Source organism: Hipposideros armiger, unplaced genomic scaffold, assembly GCF_001890085.2.
Source record: "Hipposideros armiger isolate ML-2016 unplaced genomic scaffold, ASM189008v1 scaffold_377, whole genome shotgun sequence".
Classification (NCBI taxonomy): Eukaryota; Metazoa; Chordata; class Mammalia; order Chiroptera; family Hipposideridae; genus Hipposideros; species Hipposideros armiger.
Window position 1 is genome coordinate 641,741 of NW_017731727.1, and position 19,085 is coordinate 660,825.

At 40.9% G+C, this 19,085-nt stretch overlaps 1 protein-coding gene across 4 annotated transcripts in view; it reads left to right on the top strand.

Moving 5' to 3' along the window:
- The window catches only part of MID2 (midline 2), an 85,598-nt gene that overhangs the window by 20,824 nt on the left and 45,689 nt on the right, over window positions 1–19,085 (top strand). For all 4 annotated transcript variants that reach the window (XM_019662456.1, XM_019662457.1, XM_019662454.1 and 1 more), the window contains exon 3: window positions 6,855–6,950. In XM_019662456.1, coding sequence (XP_019518001.1) covers window positions 6,855–6,950 — 96 coding nt within the window. The remainder of the gene's footprint in view (window positions 1–6,854; window positions 6,951–19,085) is intronic.

Below are 19,085 nucleotides of genomic sequence, written 5' to 3' on the forward strand. Positions count from 1 at the left end.
TCAGCCTGAGAACAATTTACAAAATGTTGACCCAGAGATTGTTCTTGGGTGGATGAACATCCTGTCTGTTATTATTCAGCAAAAGAACTTCTTATAGAAACATAATATAGGTGAGGAAAGATTAAGGAAACAAAAATTATTGAACTCAAAGAAGTGAAGTTTAAAGGGGGAAATGTGATGATGACATTGAGTTCATGAAGGGTTGATATAATGAAGTAATGTTGTGTTCTTTATCTCCCCCGAAGGTAGAACAGGTACTAACTGCAACTGTAGCACCAGGGAGTTAGGCCAGGGCTTCATTCATTCATTTAATAAACAATTAATGAATGCTCATTTTATTTATTGAATACTTAAAGCGTTCAGGCCATTGTGGTAGGATCTGGGGACATAGGAAATAAGGCATGGCCCTTGCCCTGAGGAGCTTTGAGCTTAGTAAGTAAGGGAGATAGTTTTGTCCATTGAAAATTCTAATTCAGCATGGTAAGCGCTATGACAGAGGTTTGCACAGATACCCTGAAGCACAGAGGAAGTCAGGGAAAGGAGAAGTCATCAAGCTCAAAAACAGGGAATCTTGAATGAATTTGTTGGAGAAGAGGGAAAACTGGAGAAAGAGTGGGAAGAAAGAATTGATAGGACTTAGTGAATGACTATAGTGGTTATAGATGATGGAGAGAATTTAAAAAATGATCTTGGAGCAGGAGATTTATTGAATAACGCTGGTATTGGGGACAGAAATGGGGAAATTAGGAAGGGGCTAGCAGTTTTGGTGGGATGATTTGACTTTTAGATTTGAGTTTGATGTGATGGTGGGTCTTTTAACATTTATTCATTCATCAGACATTTACCGAACACCTAGTAGGTGCCAAGAACCAGAAGAAGTGTTGGGGTTACAGTGATAAAGACAGCACAGTTCCAACCCTTGTGGAGCTCTCAGCTTAATGTGTGGAGAAAGACAATTAAGGACACAGTTACAAGACAGTGTGTTGAGTGTAATGACAGCAGAAGCATGGGGGGTTGTGAGAGAGCTTAGAAGGGATATCAAAAGAGACTTTGGCTGGGCTTTTGGACTCCCAGTTGGGGTAAAGGGCTGCAGTAAGGAACAGGGAGTGCTCTAGTCAAGACAAAAGAGTTTGTTCAAGTATCTGGGGGAGAAAAAGCATGGGGTACTCTCAGAAATAAAAGGGCAAGTGTTCTAGAAGGGGTTGAAATTTAGGCCTCTGTGGTGGCTGAAGGATCAGGACTAGAGAAATAGATGTAGGTGTCTTTAGCATGGAGATCGAGCCATGCAGTGGTGAGCTGAATGAGGAGCCAGTATTGAGCCCTGCAACACATTAATGGTCTAGAAGTTAGACATGAAGGAAGAGCCAGAGGAGGATGTGATGAGCGGCAGGGAGTGTAGAGGAGTAGTGCAAGTGAAATACAATATTGAGGCCTCCAGGAAAGTAGGGTTGGCTTTGGCTCATTATTCTGAATAGTATCAAAATAAACACTGGATTTAGGTTTTTAGTACAGGTTTTTATTTAGAAGGTCCAAATAATAATTTACATATATAAGCTAGAAATTTAAACATGCTATGCACCTGAAGAGAGCGGAAAGAAAAGAATGTGGGATGGTTTGTGTAGCATTTCTAATAAGGGGATGGGTTTTTGCTGGATGATTTCAGAACCTTCTGAAAAGGAGAGGAATGGCAACCTGATTTACTTGGCTGGAGGACCGGTCTGGTTATCTCTAACAAACCTCAGGTAGAGTAGACCTCATACAGACATCCAGTCTATCACCTGTATCTCTTCTGGGACATAGCCCGTGTCTATACAGCAGCAAATAAATGTTTGGGGAGGGAACAAACTCTGGCATAAGGGTGTAGGCTTTAGTTTGTGGAACAGATGGTGTGTTCTGCTGTTGAAGGGCCATATGTAATTGACACAAAGTGACAGACTGAAGCAAAAGCAAAGTAAGTATTTTAAGACAAGCAGTTAAAAAAAGGAGGCAGAATGTGACCTCCCCCCAAAAAAAAGTATGCTAAGATTTTGGCTCCTGACTTTTAGAAGAGCTGGGAATGTCAGTGAGTCAACAGGATGTCAGAAAAGAGCATGTCGAGGAATAGTAATGGGGTCCCTGGCTCAGTTTATCTTTAAAGATGAAGTTGTCTTCTGTCAATTCAGAAAGATCAGGTTTGGGATGGGTTAGCCTTTCTTTACTTCCCTTCTCCCTTTGCACCCCAAGATTCAATTCCCACATCAAAACAGTCAGGATCATGTGTAGGTTTAGATAATGCCCCCCTTGTACCTTTTAGAAAGCAAGAGAGTATATAGACATTTGGTGGCAATGCTGCATCCTTGAATAGAACAGACAGAAAGCTCCACCCATTTTTTGGCTTCAAGGTTTGCTGTTTCAGGTAGGTGTCTGTAAGTGTGCTCATATTGTGTGACTACATGTGCCTTCATGGAGCATGACAAATGGAGATCATGGTCAAGTGAGTACCACCAGGGGAATCTCTCTGGCTTTAATGAAGAGCTGGTGTTTTGATGTATAGCTAGGTCTCTTGAAGGAGCCAGTTAGAAAGTTACCTGAAATAACCTGTGTCTAGAGAAGTTAAAACAACAACAACAACACAAATAAAAAAACCCCACAAAAATCCCCAGAAAACAGCAATTACTTGAGAGGTTTAGAGAAGCCATTTCTTTTTATGGGATGCTGTCTGGAAGAAGAATAGTCTGTGCCTGGCTTTCTCAGAGCTGGCATAACATTTTTCTCTTTGGGAAGGGTATAAAAGAAGACAGAGAGACAAAGCCTATGTGACACAAATGAAGTGGAACTTGGTTAAAAATGGTATCAGTGTAGACTGCCAATTTAGCTAACTTGAGCTTTTAAAAATCTCAATTATGCAAATAAATCAAATCTCCCCCTCACTTTGTGCTGTTTAGACACATGTACAATTTTGTGAAAGCGCTAATGATGTGAGGTGAAGAGGGCCTCATAGTTCCGTAGCTCCAAGGGCTTCTCTAATCCTCACATAGAGGAAGCCCAGGAGGACCCAGAGGTAACCTCCTGCAGCAGGAAATGGGAGCTTCATCCTGCGCCCCCTGCCAACCTCCTGTCCCCGTTTCCTCCCAGCAGATATCTCCATTCCAATCTCCCCTGCCACTTTGGCTCTCTCTCACTGTCACAGTTCAACTGTTCTGAGAAAGCTGTACTAATCAGGCTTGGACAGAGGGAACCTGGCCCGGTCATTAACTGGACTGCACAAGAGAAGAACAAAACAAACCAATTTTTCAAAACCAAACAAAAACAACACAACAATAAAGAGACATGTTTAGTTTAACACGAGGTTTTATACACACACACACACGCACGTAGATACATGTACACATACACATATTCTATTTATTTACTCAGCCAGGATATAGACAAGATAATTATGGCCAAATCAGGGAAACCTAGACTGGCCCAGAATTTCTAGTTCTAAATGATTCATCAGTGCTAAGCGTGAGAATGAAGGGTGAGGAAATAGACTGCATAATTGCTTCAGTTCTCGACTTCCCCATGCATATGTTCCTTATTGAGAATCAATTCCAGAATCAAGGCTTTAATTCCTTGTAAATGAATAGGAAGTTAGTAAGTAAATGCTCAGTGTTGTCCTCAAATTATGTCTCGTAATGCAAGAAAACAGTGGCAAAAAGCCATCAACAGATGGTGTTTTTATTAGCCAAAGATTTATTTTTCAAAGCATTTTCACACTAATGAAGTAAGGTCGAAATTAGAGTCCTCTTGTCAGTTCTAGTTGTGTGTTGTTAAAATGTGCTGGCATTCTGCAGATTGCCGAGGCGACACAGCAGATAACCATTTGCCATAATTTTGTGATGGTAACCCAAGGTCCATAGTCTAACCAGACCCCAAATTATGTGTTCAGCCCTAATTTTTGTATTCAGTGGCTTTACAGGAGCTGTGAGTCTCAGTTCTGGGCCATAAATGAGGAACACACAGCACGGATCTTAGTCCTGCTCTGCACTATGAATTATTTATAAGATATCAGTTTCATGGAAAGTGTTGCAACAGGTTGCATGTATTTGTTAGAAAACATTCTTCCCATGACATCCTATGTTTGAATGGAAACACATTACAATTTGAAACACAGATTTCTGATATCACATCTGCTCTGAGTTCATCGGTCTACATTCTGATGACCTAATATGTCAGTATAGCCATTTGTGATACACGGGGTTTCCATTGATCTAGGAATCTTGACCACTCTGATAGAGGAAATCACAAACTGATTGGGTCCATTACCAGTGCTCACTCTCTAACTTAAGCTGGACCCTTTAATCAAACCACAGCTCAATCATACTCATCTTATGGTCAGACTTTTTAAGGGGAGTTCAGACTTGTAGCCTCCACTTCATCATCACCGCTATACTTCTTAATCCTGTACAGTTTGGCATCTGCTTCCAAAACTCTACTGAAGCTCCTTTTTCAAAGGCCACCAGTGACCTCTAATTACCCAATCCAGCTGCCTTTTATCAGCCCTCATATTTCTTGCACTCTCTGCATATTTGACAGCAACAAATCCTTTCTTGAAAACATGTTTCTCTCAATTACCATCTTAGCTTGGCCCAGACCTGCATTCCCAACCGTTTGCCTTGAATACTGCAGCCTCTTCCTAACCGATGTCCCTGTCCCAGGCTCTCCTGTTTCAGTCTGCCCCACATATTACCGGTAGGTTGATCTCATAAATGCAGCCCTTAATGTACCATTATCTTGCTCAAAAGCTTTTGGTAAGTCCCCACTATTTAAAAAATAGGCACAAACTCCTCACCTAGGCATTCAAGACCTTCATAACCGAGCTCTGACCTCCATTTCCAGCCTTGTCCCCCACGACTCTCTTGTACCTTTTGTTCTAGCCAAACCCAATTTCTCTTCCCTGAACAAGTCCTATACTTTATTCCATTGTACTTTTGCTTATGCTATTCCTTGTGCCTGGAACACCCTGCCCTCTATCTCTGTCTGTCAAAACCCTACTTATCCATCAAGAACCATCTTAATTTCACTTCCTCTTTAACCCTGAAAGCACTGCACTTTGAACACAGTAGGTGCTCAATACCTTTTGTTGTATTAAATCTCTTAACCGCCATTTCCTTTCCCCCCCCCCGCTGACATCTACTTAACTTAGAGATCATGTCCAAATCAATGACTGCCGCCCTTCTTTTTTCCTTCTTCCCTCTCTGTCCTTGCTAAGGAGAAGGCCACAGTTGAGATGGTCATGGAATTAAAGAAGGCCAGGGGAGACACTGTACCCATGCCGTGAAAAATGGAATAAATGGTGAAAAATCACTTCCAGGGGAACAAAGCCAAAGAGACCAAGAGAGATCTGGCAAACAGGGAAGCAAAGATTCAGCTGGTTCTCATAATCCAGTGTGAGGACAAGTGAGCTCAGACTGCCCATCCTAGAAATACATACATCCATGGGGATACATCCTTTGGGATAGATGCATGGGACAGTGCCAAGGATACTAAGGAACCACAGCTACTTAGTAGACAAGGGGCAAAGTACATGAGTCCTCTCACCTCCCCCCACTTCTCCTTGCCCTCCATTCCCCCTGCCAAAAAAACATGAACTTTGAACAACTACAAACCATAGAAAACGTGAAGACAGCAGTGAAGCAACGGACACGACTGAGGGAAGGAATCCTTGCAGAATAAGAGGCAGGAAGTTGGGGTATTACATTTGGAACAGACTTTGGCGGAAAGGTATTGGGATGGTGAGTGAGAGAGGAGTGGATATTGGGGCAGGTCCTGAGGTAGAAGCAGCCACCAGAGCTGAAGACTCGGGAATGGGGATGAATTTAAAAAAAAAACATTATCAGTCTAGAATGAATCACATTCTATTTTCTTCACGTAAGGAATGTGGGAGAGAGTAGCTTGCTTAACTGAAAATATGCTAAGAGTTCTGAGTACTGTTGTAACTATCTTATATTAAACGTATTTGCAAAGTGCTTCTAATATGTACCTAAAAGGATTTATATAACAGTAAGCAGTGGTAAGCAATGGATGTCCTATCTCGATACAGCCAGGCTTTGCCTTTTGAAGTCTGGCATCTCCTAAGTGCCAAAGAAAGGAAACTGTGAGATATGATGCTAGATTTTTACGAATCCCACACTTAAAATATCACCTTTTTTCCTGAAGGAACCTACTGATAAATATGAAAGGTTATCAACAAAAAGACCAAAAAAATGAAATACTGGGGTAAAGCTGTGACTGAAGGCTAGAGACTGGGTTCCAGTCCTAGCTTTGCCACATACTATTGTAATTATATGACTGTGCAAAACACTTTACCCCCACTCTCAAGCCCAGTTCCTCACCTGTACAATGCTGACATCAACTTCATGGGTTGTCATGATTATTCAAAGATTTATGTGAAATTGTTGAGCATCGTGTCTGACAAGTAGTAATTATTTAATGAATTAATAGTTTTCTTAGTCTGCTTATCTGTAAAAGAGAGAATAGTACCTGTTCTCCCTATGTCACAGGGTTACTGTGAGGGCAAAAGGTGGTATTTACTGTGAAATACTTTAAAAAGTTAAAAGTATTATTGAAAACATAATGTCATTAAAGTTCTATATGTACGAAGTCATGACTGTCAGCTTTTCCCTAACAGTGATAGTCTGGAGCAAATAAATGTACAGCATTATTAAGTGGCACCCAGAAGAGTGCTTAGCCCATAACAAATGCCCAATGAATCTTTGAAATATTTGTCTACTGACTGACTGATCTCCACAGGCTTTTGGTTCTCAAGCTCATTGAATGTTCTTTTTTTCCCCTCTTCCTTTTTCCCCTGGCTTCACCTTCTACAATGGCAGCAAACTCTGGAGATGAACCTAACCAACCTGGTTAAGCGTAACAGTGAACTAGAAAATCAAATGGCCAAGCTAATACAGATCTGCCAGCAGGTTGAGGTATGTAAAATAAACGTTTGTGATTCTTTCAGAGGACCTGGATCAATTCTTTGGGGGGACTTGAATTTTGTCAGAATGTAGCTCAGCCATTTGGAATGAAGGACTGAATGGTAGTTCTAGGAAGTCTCATTGCTTTAGGATACTCGGTCCAAGAAAAATGGTAGATAGTTGTTTAAAAAAAAAAAAGATAGGCAGTTGATGATGGGTTTGGGATACAAAAGTCGAAGGGATGATAATCCCCTTCTTCTTTCCAAACAGCAGGCAGTATGAGAACCCAACATGAAGCGTGTGTTGCTTCCTTCATCAAACTGGACAGCATAGCTCCTTAAAGAGATTTCTGGAGTCCCATAGGGAAGTTGGGAATCTGGGTCCTTGGAATAGGGTGAGGCTCATTCAGTGCAGTATTGTTTCTGTAACAGTATGTTCAGGACTGCTGCTCCTCCTCCTGGCCTCTTCTTCCTTCGTCCACAAGCATTTTACCAGGTCCTCACTTACCACTTTCCCACCTATTCTTCTCATCAACAAATGATATCTGTGTTAAAGTTGTCTGTGAATTATAAAGTGTTGCACAAGTAGAAGGTTTTCGAAAATTGTTACCTACATCAAATTTCAGAACATAGCTAAGGAGAGGAGTCAAACTCCTCTTAAGTGGATGCAACAAGAGAAAATGTTATTTCTCTCTCTTTCTTGAAAGCATAAAACTTCAGCTGTAGCATTTGGTTTTCTGTTGGTTTTGTTGAAGAGGCAATGGTAGTGCTTATAGTGTAAACAGAGTCAAGTAAAGCATTATAGGACTCCTCCCTCATGGGCAGTGGCTGGATAAAATGTCTCTAACTCTATGTACAACCTGCTAGTCTAGTTCTAACCTCACTTATATGACAGATAAACGTAATGGTTCCAGTTTGTTTTATTTTAAACAGTAAAATAGTTTTATTACGATCTCATCTCTCAGTCCCACCTGAGGATTCCTATTTAAGTGTGTGTGTGTGTGTGGGGGGGTTGTAAGGCAATAAAATCTTCATTTATGAGTAACCACTCGTGATTTTGGGGCTATCTTAAAGTATTGGGTTTCTTAAAGTAGACTGTGCTTGTATGGTGAGCATACCATAGCAGTTTGATCACTGCTGCATACTCCATTTGTGGAAGAGAGTGGTGCTATACGTAGGGTACATATGTAGGGTACTGGTTAAACGCAGATGCGAGATCGTGCATTGGGGTAGGGGATTTAGGAAGAAGCATAGAGAATAGAAAGAAAGAATACTGGAATGTGAGTTGGAAAACTGAGTTCTAGATTTAATTCTGCCTTTAACTGGTAGTATAAATTTGAGTAAGTCATTTAACCTCTCAGCTTCAGTGTCTTTACCTATAAAATGAGCGGTTAAACTGACTGTATGACCTTTGATGTCTCTCCCAGATTTCACAGGTCATGAGTCTGTGAATGGTTACTTTCTTTATTCTCTTCTTTATCTCTTCAGTCTCATCCTTTCCAAAGGGGGGAGAAAGAAAACAGAAGGCATTTTAGAGTGGTTTTCAGCTAATCAGAATCCCTCTATGTTCCACTGTATCAAAGCTTCTGATTATGCTGTTAGATTATAGTACAAGAAACCCACACTGGTGAAGAGACAAGGAAGTATTGTAAGCAGGAGACAAGATACAGAATCCCTTGGTTTAGAATTTGTGTGATTGAGGGTGTGGTAACAGTTAATAGTGAATAAAACATGGTTAGAAATTCTAATCATCACCTTCCTCATTGTCATCAAAAGACTAGTAAGTATAGAGCAGGTTGTAGTCAAATTAGGAAAGTAAGCAGTTTATTTTCATTACTTGTTCACTTCAGGACCTAACATCTTATCCTACCCCTGGGAAGCTTATCACTCTGGCCAGCCTCACCCAAGCATAACCCTATCCCAACCTTTCCCAGCCCATTGTACTAATCAAACCTTTATATTCAGGGCCCTCCCTACTCTTTTCAGGTGGCAAGGAGCTAGTCTCATAACACAATATATCATTGTGTTAACAGCGGAGGACTCATTCTTGCCCTCTGGGTAACAGGGATGTTTTAACAGTGCCTTTCTGAAGTTAGTATTCCTGCTTAGCCTTCAGGAGATGACACTAGTGCTGCTAAATGTAAGCAAAGCAGGAGGGAAGAGCCGCCACACCATGAACCAGGAAAGGAGGTATTTAAGAGGCTCCCTTAGGGATACTTATTAAATCCATCGTGTAGGCTCCTGTCTGCTCTGGCACATAAAAGCTCACCTCTTACTAATAGCTGTGCGTGACATTGTACCAGGTACAAAGAAATTAGCATAAACACAGTATTTACCGTTGAAGGGCTTACATGCTACCCACATCCACCCTGATGTGAAAACACATGTGCAGGAAATATAGACAATGGAATAAAAATGTTAACAAATGGGAAAAAATCGTGAGATACCACATTACATGTCAAGGGTGAGAGTGTGTTTTGGGAGTTTACTCCATAGTCTATTCAGTTTAAGATTCTGTCTTTGACAGTAGCCCTACAGGATGGCCTATGGAAGACCATGGCTGTCCTCTATGACATCATCCCTTCTGAAAGGTTAGGGATGTGCGCTAAACTTCCCCATAATGATAGGGTGGATCCAGGGTACTTATTATACTCATTCAGCACAGAGCCTGTGTGTCCAGAAGGCTTCAGGACAAGCCCTGACATTAGAAATGCAGTTAAAGAGACTTCATAAAAGCTTATACACACTTTATAAAATGAAATAAATAACAGCACACTGTCCGTCATGAGAGCCAGACATCGAAGGGTGATTTGAAAGTTTTTCAGTTTATCGAATCCATATTTATCTATAGGGAATGACTATATGCACAGTGTAAACCAGGCATTTCACATTGGGTGGGGGTGGAGGATACCAAGTAAGGCACTTCTGAGAAAACTGGAATAGGCTATTTTCCTGTCAAACCTGTTCCCCTTCCTTATTGTCTACAAATGTTTTTGTCACAGATTGACTTTTCATAAAGGGGCCATAAATACCGCCTCCCTCTCCTGGTTCTCTCTCCCTGTTCTCTATTCTCCTCAGAAAGTAAACAAAGCTGCAGTCTTCCTATTATTACAGAAGCAGAGATTAGGATCGCCACAGATTTGTTAACTGAGTTCTTTGGTAATACAGCCTGTTGGAGATGTTGCCCCGCTTTCAGAATTCAGTGGCTAGGCAGCTGGGAATGTTTCTGTTGGAGCTTCAGAGCATGGGAGGGAGGTCGAGGCAGACCCAGGACTCCATTAACCTGGTTAAGGAAAGCATGCTTTGACCTTGCTCCTCTGTCCACTTGATCTCTATATATAGTTCTTTGTCCTGTCTCATCAGGCATCCTTTGTTTATATTTCCAAAGGAAATCTCTGTTTAATGCATAGCTAAAGCAAAATGTATACCAACAGATGACTGTTTCCTCTTGGCTTCCAAGACTGCACAGTTTTGTGAGTAATTAGCATTCCTGAAAATATTGAGGGGAAGAAAAATAGGTAAATACTTCATAATTAGTCAACATTCCTGGAGCAAACACTATGTACTCAGTGTGGTGAGCAATTTCAGGGCTACAAAAGAAGTATTGTTGATGGCCTCCAGGAACTTTGAGTCTAGCTAGGGAAAGCACAGTGTCTAGTGAAAAAGAGGAGTATTTATAAAGCAGCGTGCAGTACAGGGAGTACAAATGAATGCAGTGTAACCCTTCCATTTTTACTTAGTCTTGTTGTTAGCCTTTAGGGCACTGAGCATATTCAAGCACTTTCCTGGATATTTTGTGTGCTACCTCTTTTCCTCCCATCCAGAACTGCTACAGTACAATGAGTTAGCCCATCCCAGAAGCTCTGTGGGCAGATCAGTTTCTTTCTGGCTCTTCTCAAGCCTTTTTAAGAGTTGGGTGTCAATGCTTTTTAGCATTAAGAGAAAGAAGAAAGAAAGGAGATAAGTTGTAAAAGAGGGAGAGGCATTTCCATAGTTTGGGAAATTTCAGATTTCTGTCTTGCTACTTGGTCTTCGTTTCAATAGCTTTTAGAAGTCTTTCTCTTAGAGTTCAAACTGTAGGTGGCTTGGTGTTCTCCCCTTTCTGCTCCTGTTGCTCACTGAAAGGTGATGATTTGGTTTGGGAAGGGCAAGAATCGATGTCTGGCTGCTTCTCCAAGCATAAAAACAGGTGTTTTAACAGAAATTAATTTTTAAAATCACTGCTAATAGATTATTTCAGCAGATGATCCTGAAATGTTTCAGAGTGGTCTAGCTAAAAGAAAGAATGCATTCTAAATCATTGAAGCACAAATATGTTTATTGGAGAAGTCTTCTCCAAGCACTGAGGACATGACAAAATGAAGACGTGTTTAGAGTGAAGTAAATGTAATCAGGAAAAATTTAATGGATAAAATGCATTTTAGCCAAATGTTGAAGGAGGTAAGATAAATTTTCCCTCTGCTGAGACAGAGAACAGAGGTGTTAGTGGAGGTGGAAATGAGCAAAATGTATGGGCAAAATGATACCCTACACTCTGGACATACACTGAATATATGGAGACCAATAGGAAATGGTTTCTGCCCTCAAGAAACTTACCTGACAGGTAAGATATCAAATGTAATAATTATTGTAATGAAAAAAAGTGCAAGATGACAAGCTAGCACAGAGAAAGCAGCACCTAAGTCTGCAAAATGGATATAAAAATTGCGTTATCTTGAAATAAAAGTAGAATTTTGCCAACAAAAATGAGGTAAGGGAGTGAAGGGAGCCACATACAAGAACAAGGGAGGGTAAACAGCATATAGGTGTTTAGGGAACCACAAGAAGTTTGGTTCAGCAAGAATGTGAGATGTGAGAATCATTGCAAGAGGTGAGTGTGGAGAAGTAGTTAGGGTCTAGATAATGAAGAGCCTTGTATGCCGTGCAGAGAGGTATTTGAACTTTATCCTGAAGATTCCAGGGTAGCCATGGAAGGATATGAAGTAGGTGAATAACTGGGTATGATCTGCATTTCAGGATTGTTCTGGCTGTAGTATACAGGATGGAACAAGGGTCAAGGGTCATAAGTAAAGGCAAAGGGACCAGTTAGGTGGGAGAGACCAAGGCCCAGCCTAAGGCAGTGACAGTAGGGTTAGGGAGGAAGGGATAAGTTGAAAACACTTCTAGGAGGTAGACTCGATGTGACTTGGTGATCAGTTAGATGCAATAGGTGAAGGGGTGAGAGAGTAGTGGGATGATCCACAGGTTTCTGGCTTTGGTGACTGAATGGATGTGTCACCTTTAACTAGGTTAGGAAATACAGACAGTTCCTTTCAGACATGTGAGGTTTATTGTGCTGCGGGTCAGAGAGGCAAGTAGGAGATGCCTAGCAGGCAGCTGGCTGGCTGGACCTGGAAGTCAGGAGAGAGGTCTGGGAGAGGGATGAAGACTTGGGAGTCATCAGCATCTAAGTAGCACTTAAAACCACGGAGAATATGTAGACTAAGAAGAAGGCCGAGGACAGAGAAATCCAATTGTGTGTCTCTTGGAATACGACAACAAACTCATCTTCCAAAAATAAATGGGAAGACTGTGGAGCCTTTTATGAGATTAGTAAAGGACAGTGTGTATTTAAACAATTAAATGTCAGAAGTAAATTATTCATTTGTGGAAGTGATCAACATTTTAGATATTACCTTCAAAAAGACTAAGTAACACTTAATGAAGATTTCCCATTTTCCAGGCAAGCAATTTATATGTGTTAACTCATTAAATCCTCACAACAACTTTATGAAGTAAATACCATTATTATTCCTGCTTTACAGATATAAAAACATTGAGATACAGAGAGATTGAAGTGATTTGCCAAGGCAGTGCCACTAATAACAAAGTGGGTGTTTGAATCCAGGCACTTCAGCTCCAGAGCCTGTACCCCTCACCACCCCATTACACTTCCTTTTGTAAGTCAAGGTACACACTTGGAATGTCCCTCGTTCATCACCAGTGGTTCCTGACCCATCCCATGAGGAGTAAGTAGTGAGTAAGGGGTAGGAGACGGGGATGTGAATTCCAGAGGAGAGCAAACAAGAAACAAAGAGCACAAAGGAGGAGGAAAACCAAGCAAAAGAGAGGATTGAGATGGCAAAGGAAGAGAAGCCTTAAAGATGTGGAAGGTTTCACAGAGTCCATTCGAGCAGGGACATCATACAGGAACATATCATTAGTAACTTTTTGAGAGAGAAGGTTCAGTGGAATGATGAGGATGGAAGATAGATTCAGAGAGGTCAAGGAGAAAGTAAGTTCTAAGAAAATGCAGGCTGCGAAATGTGTATTTCATAATAAAAAGAAGGAAAATGCAGGCTGCGAGAAGTTTGATCGTGAAGGTGAAGAGAGAAATAGAGTGGTAGTTATTATCCTTTTGAAGTACAGGACAATCAGGCACACAGACACACATATAATACTCTAGTTGTTTATCCTGCTACTGGATAGCTAACAACGGGAATCATTAGATCCACTGACTCTGACCACACATGCTTCATTTCCCTTACTTGGCTTCCAGCCACCTCTCTAGCCCAGTGTCCTGTTCCCCAGCTCCAAAACCTGTTTCTACAACTCGTTCCTCCTAGAAATGGTATCTCAGCAAGAGGACCCTGTGTAATAACCCACCGATAACTCTGCAAAGGTGGTACACTAAAAAGGGTTATTATGCTCAATAAGCTGCTAGTTTTCAGTGACTAATGCAAACAAATTTTATTCAGTAGGGAAAAGTTCACTGCTCTTCTGCAAGAATATCTAAGGGATTCTTTAAGTTGATACTTAAGTAAACTTGCCTATTCTCTTGCCCAAATTCCTCTTGGTTACTGCCGCTAAGCAAAGGCAGAAGTTTTAGGGAGGGACTCATGCTTTCACCTCTAGTGGCTTTAAAAAGAGAGAGTTCTGTGGAATTTTTTAAATGTTTATTAGCCAAAATGTTCCGTGAGTATTTATGTGAGAGATAGAAGAACAACAGGAGCAGACTTATTAGCTCCTGAGGAGGATTTGGGTTACCAGTGCCTCCTGAGAATGAAATAGCTATTTTGAAACCAGCGTGAAATTATAGGTGGAGAAAATGGTTTTCGTGAATAATAGAAAAGAAATGCATAGTGACCTAGTCAGTCTATTCATTTACACTACTGAAATGACTAATTCAGAGTATTACATTCAATTCTATTAAGTATGTGGCAATTGACATTTAAAATAGATGAAAAACCTAAGTGAATTGCAACCTGAAGTGTGGGCATAGCCTGTTTTTATAACTAGAAAAGAACATGCTTTATAATTTTTCAGACACCTAATGCGTTCACTTATTTTTCAAAAATACTTGGTGAAATAAATTTTTTGAGGACATTAAATGTTGCATTTGAAACATTTGGAGGGTATGGACACATGACAAGGTCGTAAGAATAAAATGAGTTAGGATTAATATTGTTTTCCATCCTCTCCTCCCCCACATCTGTAGGGCGTTTAAGCTTTCCAGTGTGGTCATGTTTTCATGACCATGTAGGCGTGAAATCAGTCCATATAGGCATGCACTCTCTTTGTTGTTGTACTCTCTTTGGTGTGATGAAGCTCATTTTATATAGCACATTTCCTATCTGCTGCCTTCTTCAGTTCTTGTTTCTCAGTGGTCAAATCCAAGGTTACTTACTCAGTGACCAGAACACTTGCCTAATTTCGGCCCCTCTTGCCTGCTCCACTCTTTTCACAATCTGACCAAGTTCCCCATTTCCAATGCGCTCTTGGAAAGTTGGTGGAATTCTAATAATTCAAGCTATTAATAACTCCCTGTCAAGCCTACTCTGTACCTTCACATGTTCCCAGTTCCACACGTACTTCCAATCTGTCTTACCATCAATCCGGGCAAACAAACAAAAACAAAGAAAAAAAAACCCTAAAACTAAAACAACCACCATCACTGTAACAGACATGCACACAGCCGTTGAAATGCTCTTTCTGTCTCTGCCTGTCTAGAGGAATCAGCTGTGTGAGTGACATGGTAAGCAGGGGCGGGGAGTGGGAGACAATCATCTTTGAATCCCGTGTGCTAGGCACTGTTCTAGAGGCTTGCTTGTGTCTGATCTCACTTAGTGTTTATGACAACCCCGTGATACCTCTGGCGATATTCTCATTTTACAAGTGAGGAAGCTGAGAGTGAGAAAAATTAGAGGACTTACTCAAGGTCATACATAGAGTAAGCTGGCACTCAGTCCAGCATCTGTACGACTCTTAAAATCCATATTCTTTCCAGTGCACTGTGCAGCCTACTGGAGATGGATATTTATTTACTTGCCCCACTGAGTCATTTGTGTTCAGATGGAAAGGAGCCAGCTTAGGATACACACTGTTTTTCTCCCTTCAGTAAATAGATCTAGAAGAATAGATGGTATGTTTGGGGGCTTTGCATTTCTGACTCCATGGTAAGCCTCTTATGTACCTATCTCCAGGGAGCAGAGGGAGGACTATTGCTAGAATCGGCAGAAGGAAGCAGTAGTGCCCACCATTGAGGCCCTTTCTCAGATCATTTTTGTGCCATGAGACCCAAGTGAGGGGTGAAAATAGAGTGGGCATCTCCAGGTATCGACACTGACCCCAGACATACAGTTACCTTAGGACCTGTACTTCCTTCCTAAGACTGCCTTACTGGGTAAGGTGACAGTAGTCTGGATGCAACACAAGGTTTTCTTAACAGCCCCAAAAGAGTTTGGCAGTAAACATTGACTCTCAAAAATGTGTGTGATGTTATCGCATTTAAGCAGACTATAAATAATAAACGTAATGCCACAATGACTACAAATATATTTTCTCAGAAAAAAGAGTGGATATGTTGTTACTGCTAACAATGGACCCATGTCCTTTGATTATTGAGGAATGATTATTGAGGAACGCATGTAGGCCCAGGGAACTGGCTATTTACTACCTTAGGACACAAAGAAAAGTCCACACCTCAGGCCATTACCACTACCTCTCCTCTCACCTAAGTCCATCTTGAATCCAAGTTTACCCCCATCTCAGGCAGTTCTAGGAATTCTTGGTACTCCTAAGAGTAGCTCATTTAACCCCCACGATAACCTTATGAGGTTCGTACTATTGTTATTCTTATGTTACAGATGGGGAAACTGAGGCATGGAGCAGGCAGCTAATTTGTACAAAATCACACAGGGACTAAGTGTCAGAGTGAGGGTTTGCATCCAGTTAGAGTCTAGAGTTCATGCTCTTAACCACTGTGCTGCTGCTATAAAAGAGAAGGGCAAAGCTAACAGGATTCATCAAAGCACTTGCAGTGCTTTCCAAGTTGCCGATTATTGAGCCTATGGTCTGGGTCACAACAGACAAATGTCTGTCTGTATAACCAGGCTTGGTGTGTTCTGTAAGGGTGTGTCCATGTGGGAACAGCACGATGTGTATCTAGAGCAGCATTTGGACATGCTTTTCTTTGTGGTGATACACTTGCTATAGAGCATGCATCACAGTGCCTTTGCACATGCTATATGTATGTGTCAATTTCATAGATGGCTGCCTGGGTGTTCATCTCATCTGTGTGTGGTGGGATATATTGTAAAGAGGATATATGTGGAAAAAAAGAATATATGTCCAATGAGACAAGTAGTGTTTAAACTGGATCATATTTAAACTGATTTGACCTCTGGGTTGCTCTTTGTGTTTTTTTCCCTCAGGGGGTTCTTTTCAAACCCTTGGTATTTTCTGCATACAGGAGGAGAAACTGGGACATAACTGGAGGAGGTTGCCTTTTGTTTCTTCTGATTGGAAACATTGTCTGTGTTCAGAGCAGGTTTTCCCCTCTTTTCCATATCCCAGGCCTGTTCCAGCTTCTCCTTAGTAACATCAAAGGTGCAAGACAATTATTGGCTCTGGAATTATTTCTAAACCAGTAAAACTTTAGCTAAAAGTTCATATTGTCCTAATGGGAGTCCGTGTCACATAGAACCACACAGTTCCACCCTTAGCTCCTCCACTCCCAATCTGTATCTGGGTAATTGTGCCCTGGCACAGAACAGCAGGGTTATGAGTGCACATAGATGTCTTCTTAGAAACACACCAGGTGGAGGGGCAGACACAGGGCATGCGGAGGATTAGAGAAGAGGGTGAGAGGGGAGGAAAGACTTACAATGGTAGATGGTGAGAAAGTATGTGAAAAGTAAGGGGAAAACAATCACAAGATGCCAGTTTGCTATATAGTGCACACACAACAAAGTTCCTGCCAAATCTGTGGGATGTTCTAGCATCGGAAGAGCTCTGAATCTCCTAGCCTCCCAGGGCTGTTCTTAGATGCTGATTGCCACCCAGTCATCAGCCAAGAAATCCAAACTATTTCAGGAAGATATCATTGGCTTTCGAGTGAAATGGAATTTATACTATATTGGTAAGCACAGAGGCAACATTTATATTTAAGAAGTAAAAAAATCTGATCTCACAGATGAGTAGGCAGATTGCATATTGTCGGCATGCTGGGGAGTAGAATTAAACATCATCATGCTTTCACACTCCATTTCTGTCAAAACCAGGATATTGGCAGCAAACCACCTGAAAAACAGAACAAAACAAAACAAAACAAAATGAAACAACAAAATCCAAAAATAAAACCACTGACCTACAGTGAGTACTGCCAAGCCCTAAGCTTAATGCTAACCTAGTGACACATCATTAATCCAGGAGGTGAAAGCAAATGGTGTTCCCAGGGTTTGGGGGTTTATTATTTATGTTCTTTAAAAAATAACTACCCTATAGAGAGTCAGTAAAATTTCTGTTGCGGGGGAGGTAGAAGAGGGAAATAGGGATCAAATATGTGGTGATGGAAGGAGAACTGACTCTGGGGTGGTGAACACACAATGTGATATATAGATGATGTATTACAGAATTGTACACTTGAAACCTATGCAACTTTACTAACCATTATCACCCCAATAAATGTAATAAATAAAAAAAAAACCTCTGTGACTTTTTCCTTTGTGAGCCTGTATCAAAAGGTATTTATTAAACTGAATGGATGGGAGAAGTGGATGGAGATAGTCTCAGAGACACAGAGGAAGAACTGAGGGTTGTTAGTTGGGAGGGGGTGGGGATGAAGGAGAAGGGGAAGGGATCAGACAATACAAATTGGTAATTGCAATATGGCCTCGGGGATAGAAAATGACAGTCCGAGGAATATAATCAATAATGTTGTAAATATTTCTTAGGGGGCCAGATGGACCCATGTCCTGTCGGGGAGTCCACTTCATAGTCGATGTAGAGGCCTGACCACCACATTGTATTTCTGAAGCTGATGTTGAATAATACTGTATGTCAACTATAATTATATATACATATAGTCTCGGGACATGGAGTAGAGAGCGGGAATGGATTCAATGGAATTGTAATAGATAAGCATGATATCGGGGGTGGGAGGGCAATAGATGGGGAGGGGGGTTGTTACTTTGTGAGGGTGAAAAGAGTAACTATTGCATTGTTCTGTACACCTGAAACTAACAATAAAAAAATAAATTAAAAAAAGGTGTTTATTAAATTCCATTGTGTGCTTAGCATTATGCTAAGTGCTATAGGGGCCTACAGTAGGTATGTAAGTCACTATCCTTGTCTTCAAGGACATTATAGTCTAGTTAGGGAAGTAGAACTAACAGTGTGAAGCAGTGGTAAGCAATACAAAACAAAATAGTTGAGTGCTAAGTTGTGTGATATCAACTATAAGTGCTGTTAAGAGTTCAGAGGAAAAGGAAATCAAAGAAGACTAACAGTGTCATCGCTATCATCAATAGCTAACATTTATTGACACATAATATGTGACAGGTATTGTGCTAAGTGCATTTACATGTATTATCTCGTTTAATCCTCCTAACTACCTCTGAGATAGGCACTATTATTATCTCCGTTTTTTCAGACAAGGAAACTCAGATAACTTAAGTGACTTATCCAAGGGGAGTGATGAAACAAGAGACTTAGAGATGCAAGGAAGGACCTGATTACAAAGGGCCTAAAGAGCCAAGTTAAGAAGTTTGGAATTTATCCCAAGGTCAGAGGGAAGCCAACTGAAAGTTAATATGAATTTGTTTTAAGCATGGCAGTAGTGTGTTTTTAGAAAGATTATGTTGTCTCACTACTGGATTAAGAAAATATC